The sequence below is a fragment of the Pseudonaja textilis genome, chromosome 14, assembly GCF_049901715.1.
Source record: "Pseudonaja textilis isolate UNSWEBS1 chromosome 14, rPseTex1.2, whole genome shotgun sequence".
NCBI classification, from domain to species: Eukaryota; Metazoa; Chordata; class Lepidosauria; order Squamata; family Elapidae; genus Pseudonaja; species Pseudonaja textilis.
The window spans coordinates 7,220,318-7,232,988 of NC_142003.1; the positions used below are offsets into that span (position 1 = coordinate 7,220,318).

Genomic DNA, 12,671 nt, shown 5'->3' on the forward strand with positions numbered 1-12,671 from the left:
TCCAGTCAGAGCTGAACAAGCTTCTTGGATGAGAAGCGAAACAAACGTCTTCAGAGAAAAACAGCTGCCTGTTGAAAAAAGCACCTTTGGCACAACAATGACCTGGAGGACTGAGAATCTCCATAGACACTAATTCTGAAATATTATTATATACAAAATTAGATTGTCACATTCATATCTAAGTCCAGATGGGAAAAAAAACACAGCTCTTTGGAAAATTCAGCTTCGGAGAACAGAGTAAAATAGGACATTGTTTTATTCTTACAATGAAAAACAAAATACGGGATGTTTTTACAAGTGAATCAGCATTGAATAAACCTCTTCTCCGCCAGCCTTCCTTTGATCTTGATATAAAAAGAGCCCATTTTCTTCTTCCTCTGCTCAGAGGGACAGTGGCACTTTCATTTTTCTCAGTTCCCGTTTGGGAGTTTTAGACTTCTTGTCTGATTTAGGAGTTTTTAGCCTTTTGGGGGCCACAGTTGGTTTTGCCAAGGGCTGCTGGGCATCTTTGTTCTGTGTCTTTTCCAAAAACTCTTGCTTGGGCACCTTGGGTTTTCGACCAGACCTCCGTTGGTTTGATTTCTCTAAGGCCGAGGCCTCTCCGGGTGTTTCTGGCTGCGAAACAGGAATCTCTGGCGACAGACCGGCCTTCCTTTTGCTACGGAGTTTTGGAGAGCTGGTCTCCAGCTGTGTTTCTGCACCCAACTTCAGCTTGACCACCTATTTGGAAAACAGAAACCAAGACACAAAGACACATTGAGAACAAAGCTGGCTGGGGAATTCTGGGAGTTGAAGTCCACAGTTGCTCAAGTCAAGAGGCATTGCTCTAAATCAGTGGTCGCCAACCAGAGGGCTAGAGACCACTGGTGGCCCGCAAGAAAATTTTGGTGGTCTGCAGAGAAATGTCACCCCACAAAGCAATTAATCCAGGCTGCACAGGAACACAAGGCTGTACCGCCCACATGGCTTGCAGGAACACAAGGCTTGTGTTGCTTGCATTGTGAACAACATGAGGTAGTGAGGGGAGGGGGGAAAGGGCAGAGGAGGGGAACTTGCCCCATTCACCCCAAGTGCCTCATGTGGCCACTGGGCTGCTTCTTTCCGCTTCTTTCTTCTTCTGCTTTTGGCTGCACGCAAGGAAAGCAGCAGAAGTCTGTCTTTCTCTCCCCCAAATTCCGCCAGAAATGAGTCTTTGGGCCCTGCAAGGCCTCCTGCTCCAAGAGGCTGTGCCAGCAAAGACTCATTTCTGGTGGAGTTTGGGGGAGAGAAAGAAAGACTTCTGCTGCTTTCCTTGCATGAAGCCAAAAGTCTTTCCCTTTCTCTCTCTCTTTCCCCTTGAAAACGGAGCTGGAGATGTTATCCTGCAATCCCAAATAAAGAACGATCGATCGGTAGGAAAATGGGGTGGGGGATTTTCCTGCAGACTTTTGGGGGGATTTTCCCAGGGTCTCTGGTCCGCGGGATTTAAAATTATGAGTTTGGTGGTCCCTGAAGTCCAAAAGGTTGGCGACCCCTGCTCTAAATCGAGAAGCTTATACGCTTTTTTTTACCTGTGGAGGAAATCGGGGTTTTTTTGGAATTTATTTTTTGAAATAAATACCTGTTCTTTTTTCTCAGAGGGCTGAGTTTCAATAGGAACCAGTTGTGGGATCTCTTCCTCCTCCTCCTCTTTTGATTTCTGGGCGGGGGCTTCCACCCCGTCTGTTTTAGGCACGTCGGCTTCGGGAGCTCCACTCGTGTCGCTTTTTGTGCCCGCCTGATCCGTGGTCTTCGGTTTATCCTTACTTTTCTTTTTCTTTCTTTGCAGTGTCTTTAAAAAAAAAAGGAAAATTGGTGCCTTAACAGTTGCTCATAGAGGTAAGGCACCATTTTTTTTTCCTGTTTAAATGTATGTTTCAGTAATACAAATCTCACCTGTTGGTTTTCAGCGCTTTTCTTTTTCTGAGCACCAACCTGCCCCTGGAGAGCAGAGTGGAAGACAGGAAGTGCAATTGATTTGCTGGTTTTGAGGTGAAGAACTTTCACGCTTTTCCAGATCTGGAGCAACGTAAAGAGGAGGATGGGAGAAACATCTGTAGTGTCGTAAAGCGAGCAAATGAAAGAGAGAAGCCCAAGAAATAAACCCCGTCAAGTCGCTTTGGGAATTTTGAAATGGATTCCTGAGGAGGGAAGCCCTACTAAGAGGAGTGGGATTTCCCCCCCTTAATTCAGCGGTCCTTCAATAGTATGATTTGGAATAATGCTTCCCAGTTTTGGCAATTTGAAGATGTGTGGACTTCAACTCCCAGAATTCCCCAGCCAGCAGGAAAGAAACTTCTGGAAGTCCTTTTGGGAACATCTTTGAGCCCTCCAGGCAACATTTCACCCCCAATTTGCCAGATTTGACATATGTCTACCATACAGACTCCCCCAAGGAAGAAGCTACAGCTAGTCCTTGATTTATAACTGTAATGGGACCTCAAATTGAATGCGGCAGTCGGTCGTGATTTCCGTCCATCGCCGAAGAAGCCCAAACCGGAAGTCTCTTTGAATAGTTGCTAAGTGATAGGTCGTAAGTCAACAACTACGCCCTTTCCCGGACCAACGGTCCCTACTCACATTCCCTCATACCCTGGTCACTTCCCACCTTGACTATTGCAATGGGCTCTACGTGGGGCTGCCCTTGAAGAGCATCCGGAAGCTCCAGTTGGTGCAAAATGCAGCAGCCCGCATGATTTTGTGCAGACCCCGGTGTGCACATGTATCGCCTCTTCTGCGGGAACTGCCTTGGTTGCCAATTTGCTTCCGGGGGCAATTCAAGGTGCTGGTTGTCACCTTTAAAGCCCTTCATGGCTCAGGACTAGGTTATCTGAGGGAACATCTCTTGCAGGTCACATTTATCTGACCCATCAGAATGGAAAGACAGGAAGTGTTGCAAGTCCCATCCTCAAGGGAGATACACCTGGTGGACCCAGAAGAAGGGCCTTGTCTGTGGTGGCTCCCTCTCTCTGGAACATCCTCTCCCCAGAGATTAGAATGGCCCCCACTCTAGCTCTCTTCCAGAAGGCGCTGAAGACCTGGTTCTGCCAGCGGGCCTGGGGAACCCAGAGAGGGATGGAGCCCATCAAATGGCTCATGTGATCTGCTGTTGTTGGGACGGGGTGGGAGTTGGGGGGTAATTTTATCTTTTTATTTTTTTTTCCAGATTTTGTTCTATTGTATATTAATTTATTTGATTCTTTTTATTAGTTTTTATTGTTTTTTATTTTTTGTTTTAAATATGGTTTTACATTCTGTAAGCCGCCTCGAGTCGCCATGGGCAAATAGGTGGCAATATAAATTCAATAAACAAATAAACAAACAACTTGTATAGAGTCTGTCTGAAACTGACTAGTTCACTGTCAGGTGCAAAGGATCAGAACCGTACATTACATTGCAGCTCAGATGATTTATTGTTTAAGCCTATACAGAAGAACCTAGTCAACTCAAGTTCATCACTAAATTGGGACCACCAGATAAGGGTCAACAGAATTCAAGAGGGGTTGGACTTAGACCATTCGTGGGAACGTAATGAATCTAGGCTGATGATTCGTTTAACTCCCCCTTCCCTTCCCCAGCTCTGCCTGCTCTTCCCCTACGTCACAAAACACTCTTTACCTGTGGAGCTTTGTCAGCTATTGCTTTGGCAGCTGCTACAACATTCTCAGTGATCTCTGAGGCATCCATGCTGGTGTGCCCAATACGAACCATGCTGAAAAGAAATCCAGAATATTATTTTCTTCTGTCGGATTACAGTATTACAGATTCTATCTTGGGACAGAATCGTAAAGAAAGGGGCTTGAGGTCTGTGTGCTACGGATGACCTACAAACTGCCCGTCCTTCACAAAAAGCTTAACTTCACCCTCAGAGATCCCCCATTTTTCCCGCTCTTTTGGTAGGCCTCTTGGCCTGCTTGCCATTCCCCTTTAAACTGCTCAGAAGAGCTGGATTAGAGTAAAAAAAGGAGTTCTTGCGGATTTTACTCCACTTTTTTGTTGCTGACTATACGGGCTGTTGCTCATCTCTGTTTCAAGCCATTGAGCCAACACCACCTGAAAAAAAATTCCATGGTCATGTGGCCAGCATGACATCCCAGAGCGCTGTTACCTTCCCAACGAAGTGGCGCCCAAAGAGCTGAGGTGGCACAGTGGTTAGAATGCAGTACTGCAGGCTAATTCTGCCGACGGCCAGCGGCACGAGTCTCACAGGCTCAAGGTTGACTCAACCTTCCCTCCTTCTGAGGTGTGTAAAATGAGGAGCCAGATTGTTGGGAGGGCCAGAGGCTGACTCTATAAACTGCTTAGAGAGGGCTAGAAAGCACCGTGAAGCAGTATATAAGTCTAAGGGCTATTGCTAGCCATTTATCTACTCGCATTTCCATGCTTTTCGAACTGCTAGGTGGGCAGGAGAGGAGAGTAAGGAAGGGAGCTCACCCCGTCCTGTGGTGATCGGATTTCAAACATGGTCCGCCCGTTTTCCAGCCCAGCGGTTAAGATAACCGCTGAGCCGCCATGCCACCCACACTCCCAACACTAGAGAGCTGCAAGTCAAGATACTTACTAGCAACTGCCCTTGTTAGTGACTGGGAGAACCGTTCCGTGGATGCGTTTGTTGATTTCCTTAGCTAGGTCCTTGGCTTTCAAGTCCACAGAGAGAGGCGCCCTGGTATTGGGACAGAGAAGGTAGGAAGTGAGATTTCCACTGCTTTAAATTCAGCGGCTAGAAAAGCTAGAAAGTGCCCTGGAGGGAGACCACATTCTGTTTCTTTAATGTTGACTTTTCAATAGGTTTTGAATACGTACGTACGTGTACTTCACACTAAGCTGCCCAAGAGTCATTTTTTTCTGACATGGGTGGCTAGATAAATTTGATAAATAAAAATGAGGCCAGGGATAGATAGATAGATAGATAGATTTACTTTTTACGCAGATAAAAATGTTTTCCCATCTGGGAAGGCAGCAATCTTCGAATGCGATCATCGGACAGAAAAAGAGCAAATCGGCTCAGCAGGCGGCGTTTCGCTTCAAAGGGCTTGTATTCAGTCTTGAGCGTTTTGTAAGAGATGACCTGCGAAAAACAAAAAGGGGACAGACAACTGTCAGGATTCCAGCAATCGCCCTAATTAAATCATGATTCTCGAGCCAAACTATGGTTGGCTCAACAATCCATCATTACATGTTTAAAGAAACACTGGTGGGCATCATCTTTGGATCAAGTCAGAGTTTTGCTCTTTTCCCAAAATAGAGAGAGCAGATATAGGAGAAAGTGTAGCGTTCATCGGAAGCTTCATACCTCAGTGATGGATGTGATTCCATGTCGGTCCAACAACTTCTTGTATAAATTCTCGGTCTGTTCCGCTGTTAAGCCAGGTTCGTCTTTGGTAAAGAGGCAAATCTCCGAGGTGTCCGGCAGAATGCTATGGGGCAGGTTTCTAGAACACCAAACAGACCGCAGGCTTCAGCCAAGCAACAGCTGTGGGACCCCTACAGCTACAGAATGACTGGTTGTCCTCGACATACAGCGGCTCATTTAGTGACCATATGAAGTTATAACGGCACTGGAAAAAGCGACTTAGGACCGTTTCGCACGCTTGTGACGGTTGCAGCATTCCCCGTGGTCACGGGGCTCCAAATTCAAACGCTTGGCAACTGACTCATTTATGCAATCGCCTTTTGTGACTTTCTGACAAGCAGAGTCGACAGGGAAGCCAGATTTCACTTAACAGCCATGTTGCTAGTGATTGCAATGATTCACTTAAGCCACAGCGGCAAGAAGGGTTGTAAAATAGGGCAAAAATATGTCTCACTTAGCAATATAAATGTTGGGCTTAATGGTGTGGTTGTAAACTGAGGACTACCTATATAGTCGATCTTCATTCAACAGCAGGGCTGTGCAATCTTGGCAACTTTTAAGAGCTGTGGACTTCAAACTCCCAGAATTCTTCAGATGGTCATGATGAATTCTGGGAGATGAAGTTGACAGGTCTTCAAAGTTGCCAAGGTTGGACGGTCCTGCTCTACATCAGGGGTGGGATTCAAAAATCCCAGCAACTGGTTCACTGCCTGGTTACTGGGTGGGCCTACTGGAACTTCCTGTTTCTGGCCTCCCCCAGGCTCTGGAGGCCCAAAGGAAGCCGGAAATAGGCCCGTTTTGCCACTTCCGGTTTTCCCGGGAAGGCTGTTTTTTCACCCTCCCAAGGGTGCAGAGGCCTCCTCTGGAAGAGCAAAAATGGCCTCCCCCAGGCTCTGAAGGCCCCCTGGAAGCCAGAAATAGGCCCGTTTTGGATTTCCGGAAGGCCCGTTATTTTCCTCCTCCCAGAGCCTCTGCATGGACCCTGTACTTACCTCCATCAAAAATGGGCCGCGTGGAGATTCCTGGGAGGAGAGGGGTGGGCGAGGCCAGCCGGTCAGTTGAAATACCGGTTCAGTGAACCAGCTGTAACTTTAACATCTGGTCGCCTGAACTGGTAGAAACCTACCCGTTCTACATATAAGAGCTCTGTTTTTGAACTGGGCTTATTTTTTTTGCTGCATCTTAGTTTCCAATCTTCCTAGTTACGCCTAACCGTGGATAGCATTTCACTGCGTTGGGAAAGCAGGCCTAAAATACAGAGGTAGGCTTACATTTTGATTACTTGCTCATTTGGTGGAATTTTCCAGACGGTGATCATCAAAAAGACATTCTGATCTACGTCCAACAGCACTTTGTCTCCGGACTTCTGTTTCTTCGCGTTATATGCAAGCAAAGCTTGAGTGGCTTTTTTGATCTAGAACATAAAATTGTTATCACTCATAGAATCTCCATGTCTCAAAGCCAAACAGAACACGTTAATCCAGATGTGCTCCCATAGTCCTTAATCAAATTGGCCAAACAGGTTGGCAATCAAAGGCAGCGTGACACCTAAGAGTCAGAGGCTGGGGAGATGCAAATGGGTAGTATAGCATAAGTGTCATGCCCCTGTCGGAATCTGATTCCAAGAGGGAGGCCGAGCAGCTGACAGGGAGTGGGAGTGTGGGTCCTTTGGCTGTGGAGGAAACTGGGGAAGGGCAAAGTCTGGCTGGGCAGAGCAGGGGAGAGGTAGAGCAAGGCAGAGGGAATTCGGAGGAAGACCCAGGCCCACCCCCTCTTCATCCTAAGGCACGCAGGGAGGAATGGAGAAAAGAGCAACGTGGGTTGCGTGGCTTATGGGGGAGGAAAGGGCCCTGATTCCTTTCATAAGCTGCAGCTGGGAACACAGTGTTTAAAAAGAGGACTTGCGCACAGTAAACTGTTGAGAGCAAATCGTGAATTATCTGGTATTGTCGAGGCTTATCTGGGTTCCTGGTGTCTTCCCAACTGTGTATGTTTTGCTAGCCTTTCAAGTTTGCAATTCCTTCTCCTGCCCTGTCAAGTGAATTACTGCAGCCTGGTTTGTGTGGATTTTTATTTACAGTTTGTATATACTTTGTTTTTGGACTGAATTTCTTCCACTTAAAGACTGTTTGTGGGAGAGTTTTTTCTCCAGCTGAAGATATCCTGGACATTGGGAGCAAAATTGGAGGTACTAAAGGGACTCTTCTTACTTATATGACTGTGTTGCCTTTGTGCCAAACCCCGGGTCATCACAATAAGATTTCTCTGTGCTGGTTAAGGAATCAGCCCAGAAACCAAGAGACCATGAGATCTAGTGCAGCCTGAGGTACAAAGCCAGTCAAGTATCCTTGGGCTAGTTCCTCTCTCAGCCCTGCGAAGAAAGCAAGGGTCCACCACTTCCAAAAATCTTACTAAAAAACTGTCAGGATGGATGGATAAACAGTCAACTGGGGTGGAAAGTGCAAGGCTAAAAAGTTATTTGTAAAAATAATAAAGGCTGGATTTTTAAAAATGCAAAGTGTAGAGCAATGTTGGTCTAAGACACCAGACTAGAATGCGGGAACTGGGAGTTCTAGTTGTGCTTTGGGCAGAAAAGCCATCTGGGTCAAGTCACTCAAAAACCAGAGTTGGGCCATTCTCTCTCTCTCTCAACCCTAAGAAGGAAGCAATGGCAAAACACAGCTGAAAAATACCTTGCCAGGAAAACTACAGGGATTTGATCAGGCAATCGCCAGGAGTCAAGCCTAACAGATGTTTTAACAGACGAACAGAGTTGGAAGGAACCTTGTAGGTCATCTAGTCCAACTCGCCCTGCTCAAGCAGGAGACCCTGCACCATTTCTGACCTTGATGGCAGTCCAATGTTTTCTTGAAAGCCTTCAGTGATGAAGCTCCCACAACTTCTGAAGTTAATTTCTGTTCCATTGGTTGATGGTTCTCACTGTCAGAAAGTTTCTCCTTATTTCCAGGTTGAATCTCTCCTTGTTCAGTTTCCATCCATTATTCCTTGTCTGGCCTACAGGAGCTTTGGAAAATAGCTTGACCCCCCTTCCTCCTCTCTGTGGCAGCCCCTCAAATATTGGAAAACTGCTCTCCTGTCTCCCCTGGTCACTAGACTTAGCCATACCGAGTACAAGACTACGTCGAAAGCACCAAATAATATTAAGAACAGCCATCATTGTACTAAATGTAGATGCCGCCCGACTCCCTGCGGTGATGTCAAGAGAGCGAACCCAGGCAATGGGGTTCAACGGGCAACGCACCCACAACGGGCGGTCGTGGGAACGCAACTCCTAGCAACCACACCGGCGGCGAAAAGGCAGCGCCCAGGTGTACATTTGGAGTGGGGGGGGGAATCCCTTCCCTCAGTCCGCCGCCTCACCTGGCTTTGGTCCAAAGGCAGCGCCGCCGCTTCTATCTTCGCCTCCATGCTTCTCTTTCCACGTGGGGCAGCCCTTTCTCCGCGCGTCGCCGCGCCGTGACGCAATCAGAAGGCGCCTCTTGAGGAGAGGAGCGGAAAGGCACCATAGAGAGAGAGAGGGCCAAAGGGAGCGGAGCCCGAGCGGACTTCCGATCTTGAAACCGTCGAATCACCCTAGATATATGAAACCGGAAGCTCGGGTGGAAATGGTGGGGGGCGGGGGGTAGGATCAGGGCATAAATACATACATACATACATATGCCCCCCAATTGGATTATATTGGGGGAACCCTATATAAAAGTCCCCCCAAAAGTGGAATGTATTGTACATCCATTCTCAGCCAAGTTTAACCTTCATCGACATGGTTTCTCAAACTTTTGCAAACTTTTGTGGACTTTCAAGTCCCAGAATTCCCCAGCCAGTAATGCAGTTTGCAGGTGGCCAGCTGGCTTATTCAAGGAAAGCAGGAACTGTATTAAATTGGACTCCAGGTTTAACTGTATATATTGCATTGCAGAAGGTGGTGAGCACAGCACAAAACATTGTGGGCTTGTCCCCTGATACCACTAGATGACCTCGCTAGGGCCTGCTGCCTTAGAAGAGTGAGGAAAATCCTCAGGGACGACTCACATCCCAGGCAGCGCTTCTTTACTGTCCTACCATTGGGTAGGAGATAGAGAAGCATAGCCAGTTGCACCAACAGGCTGAAGAACAGTTTCTACCTGTAAGCTGTCAGACTCCTGAACGGAAAATAACTTCATGTCAACATAGTAGGATAGACTTGCGGGGACGGCGCATTGTGCAACAAGGTCACATAGTGTAATAAGATTGGGACTGGGTTAGGGACTTCTGTCCTCACTGTAGTTGTGTATGTGTGATCCCCTACAGATCGTAATACAATCTATTTAGTGTACAGCACAATACACTCTGAAGGGCCAACCATTTGTCACCCTGCTTAGGTTTTTCAGAACCAGCCAAGGACACTGAGTGATGCCTTACTGTGACTCTGCCATGAAAGGGATTGAGAGCACACTTGGAGAAGGGAGCCTCAAGGATCAGGGGCCCTAAGCTTAGAAATAATTCTCAATTATTCAGCAACAGATAATCAGCACAACTCGCTTTGCCAAATTTATTTTGCTGATCTCCCACCTTTCTATTAAACAAACACTCCAGATTTCATCCATGTTCAAACATGCCACGGGTCATAAAGACGTTCAGGGATCATTTCTATAGTATCCAACTAGAGAAATGCATCCAAACACTGGAGGCTTTCAAGAAGAGATTGGACAGCCATCTGTCAGAAGTGGTCTCCTGCTTAGGCAGGAGGTTGGACTGAATGACCTACAAGGTCCCTTCCAACTCTGTTAATCGGAGAGTGATTGGTTATGGCAAACAGAATCTGAAGACAGCCGAGTCAAACTGCAGCATCCTTCTCCCACACATAAGGAGCTCAGGGGAGAGGGCTACACAGTAAATTCTGCCGCAGTTGGAGAGACAACATGGATGACAACTCATAAAATATTTCTACAGTCTTTTAGAGTTGCCAACAGAAAGGGAGGTGGGAAAGGAGTTTGAAAGAGCAGTGTGGCAGCTTGGAAACCAAAAGTACATTCCATAAATAGTTTTTTTCAAAGATAATAACTAGATGACTGAAGTTTCCACCTCACAAAATTTGTTTGGATTTTTAGTTACAGTTTGTATGTATCTTGTTTTGGACTGAATTTTCCAGTTAAAAACTGTTCCTGGGAGTTTTTCTCCAGCTGAAGGTAACCTGGACATTGGGGGCAAAGTTGGAGATAACAAAATGATCCTTATTGCTTATTTGTGTTGCCTTTGTGTCCTTCCATTCCTCAACCATCCAGTCAGAGCTGAAGAAGCTTCTTGGAGGAGAAGTGAAACGCCTTCAAAGGAAAAATGAGAAAGTCCAGTTGCCTCTTGAAAAAAAAAAAGCACTTTTGGAACAGAAGTTGAGTTCCAAGAAGAGACAGCAAGACCCACAGTGATTGCTAGTTCACAGTAAAGCTATTATGGCTTGATTGGAAACATGCGGAAGAGGCCTTCACCCTGCAGTGGATAGACAATGGCTAAAATTGTCACGCGCCTGTTGGAATCTGACTTGGAGGGAGAGGCCGAGCAGCTGACAGGGAGTGTGGCTCCGTTGGCTGTGGAAGAAACTGGGGAAGGGCAAAGGCCAGCTGGGCAGAGCAGGGGAGAGGTAGAGCAAGGCAGAGGGAATTCGGAGGAAGACCCAAGCCCACCCCCTCTTCATCCTAGGGCACACAGGGAGGAACAGAGAAGGGAGCAACCTTGGTTGCATGGCTTACGGGGGAGGAAAGGGCCCTGATTCCTTTCATTAGCCGCAGTTGGGAACACAGTATATAAAAGAGGAAGCTGCGCACAGCCAAGTTGTTGGGAGCAAACGTGAATTTATCTTGTATCGTCGTGGCTTATCTATGTTCCTGGCATCTTCCCAACTGTGTGAGTTTTGCCATCTTTTCAAATCTGGAATTCCTTCTCCTGCCCCATCAAACTAATTACCTTTGCTTGGTTTGTTTGGATTTTTAGTTACAGTTTGTATGTATCTTGTTTTGGACTGAATTTTCCACAGTTAAAAACTGTTCCTGGGAGTTTTTTTCCAGCTGAAGGTAACCTGGACGTTGGGGGCAAAGCTGGAGATAACAAAAGGATTCTTATTGCTTATTTGTGTTGCCTTTGTGCCACACCCCGGGTCATCACACTGTCTAAACTCTCCTAGCCTTTAAAAAACATACACAAAAAAACCCCTCCTTTCCCCTAGTTTGCTACTTAAAAACAAGGAATGATCCAAAGACAATTTTGTTGAAAAAGGTACGATGACTTAAAAATCTTTCATATTACTGCAAAAAAATAAAAATAAAATAAAAGCCCAGATATTTGCAGACATAATAAAATTTATTTAAATTTTCATGCATTATGGTAGCTACAATTGTAGTCATGAATTTGGGGGACAGTCAACTTTGCTTCGTCCGTACAATGTAGCCTTATGTGAAATGGACACGGTTACAAAGGGGAAAAGAAAAGGAGAGGGAGGCAACATTTTAAATTTAGAGCTGTGTAAAATGAAACAGTTTTGTGACTGCCTGTTTATTTATTTATTTTTTTAAGAAATGGGGCATGTTCTTGGAACATACCAACCAATATGGAAAAGCATTTTGAACTTCGCATTTGGAAAACCAGCCTTCTGTAATTCCAAAGGTGCTTTTTTCAAGAGGCAATTTGGACTTTTTTTTTTTTTTAAAGACATTTCGCTTCTCATCCAAGAAGCTTCTTCAGCTCTGACTGGATGGTGGGGAGTGGAAAGATTTATACTCCTTGCAGACAGAGCTGGTCATCTGCATTCTTTTTAGAGTCATTGAGGCCATTTGGGAGTTTATCTGTGTCCTCAGGATCACCTGAATTGTGCAAAAGGATGTGGAGCCCTCTTGGAACTGCTGCAGATAAACCTCCAAGTGGCCTCAACGACTCTCTAAAAAGGAGGCAAATGACCAGCTCTATCTGCAAGGAGTGTAAATCCTTCCATTTCCCCACCGTCCAGTCAGAGCTGAAGAAGCTTCTTGGGTGAGTAGCAAAGAGTCTTTAAAGCTAAACTAGAAAGTCCAGTTGCCTCTTGGGGGAAAAAAACACACACCAACCATGACCTGGAGGACTGAGAATCTCCACAGACAAATCAGCCTTCGGTAAATGAATGCAAGAATAGGAGATGCAGTTAAATGATTTTAAGCACCACTGTTATTCTCCTGCAGCTTATATCCCTTGCAATGGTAGCGATGCTGCCTGCTACTCATTACCAAGGATACAAGCTTAGCATCCTAGTCTTACCAACAATCCAATGCAGTGTTTC

The 12,671-nt window shown here is 46.1% G+C and overlaps 1 protein-coding gene across 1 annotated transcript; it reads right to left on the reverse strand.

Annotated features, from left to right (window-relative positions):
- Nucleotides 1-238: 238 nt before the first annotated feature.
- RSL1D1 (ribosomal L1 domain containing 1) lies at nt 239-8,855 on the reverse strand. The gene is made up of 9 exons (XM_026704240.2): nt 8,753-8,855; nt 6,643-6,785; nt 5,312-5,450; nt 4,938-5,086; nt 4,580-4,681; nt 3,637-3,730; nt 1,915-2,037; nt 1,601-1,810; nt 239-720 (listed from the first exon to the last, which is right to left on the reverse strand). Exons 1-9 carry the CDS (start codon nt 8,798-8,800, stop codon nt 382-384), a joined length of 1,347 nt encoding a protein of 448 aa, XP_026560025.1. The 5' UTR covers nt 8,801-8,855; the 3' UTR covers nt 239-381.
- Between the last annotated feature and the right edge of the window lie 3,816 nt (nt 8,856-12,671).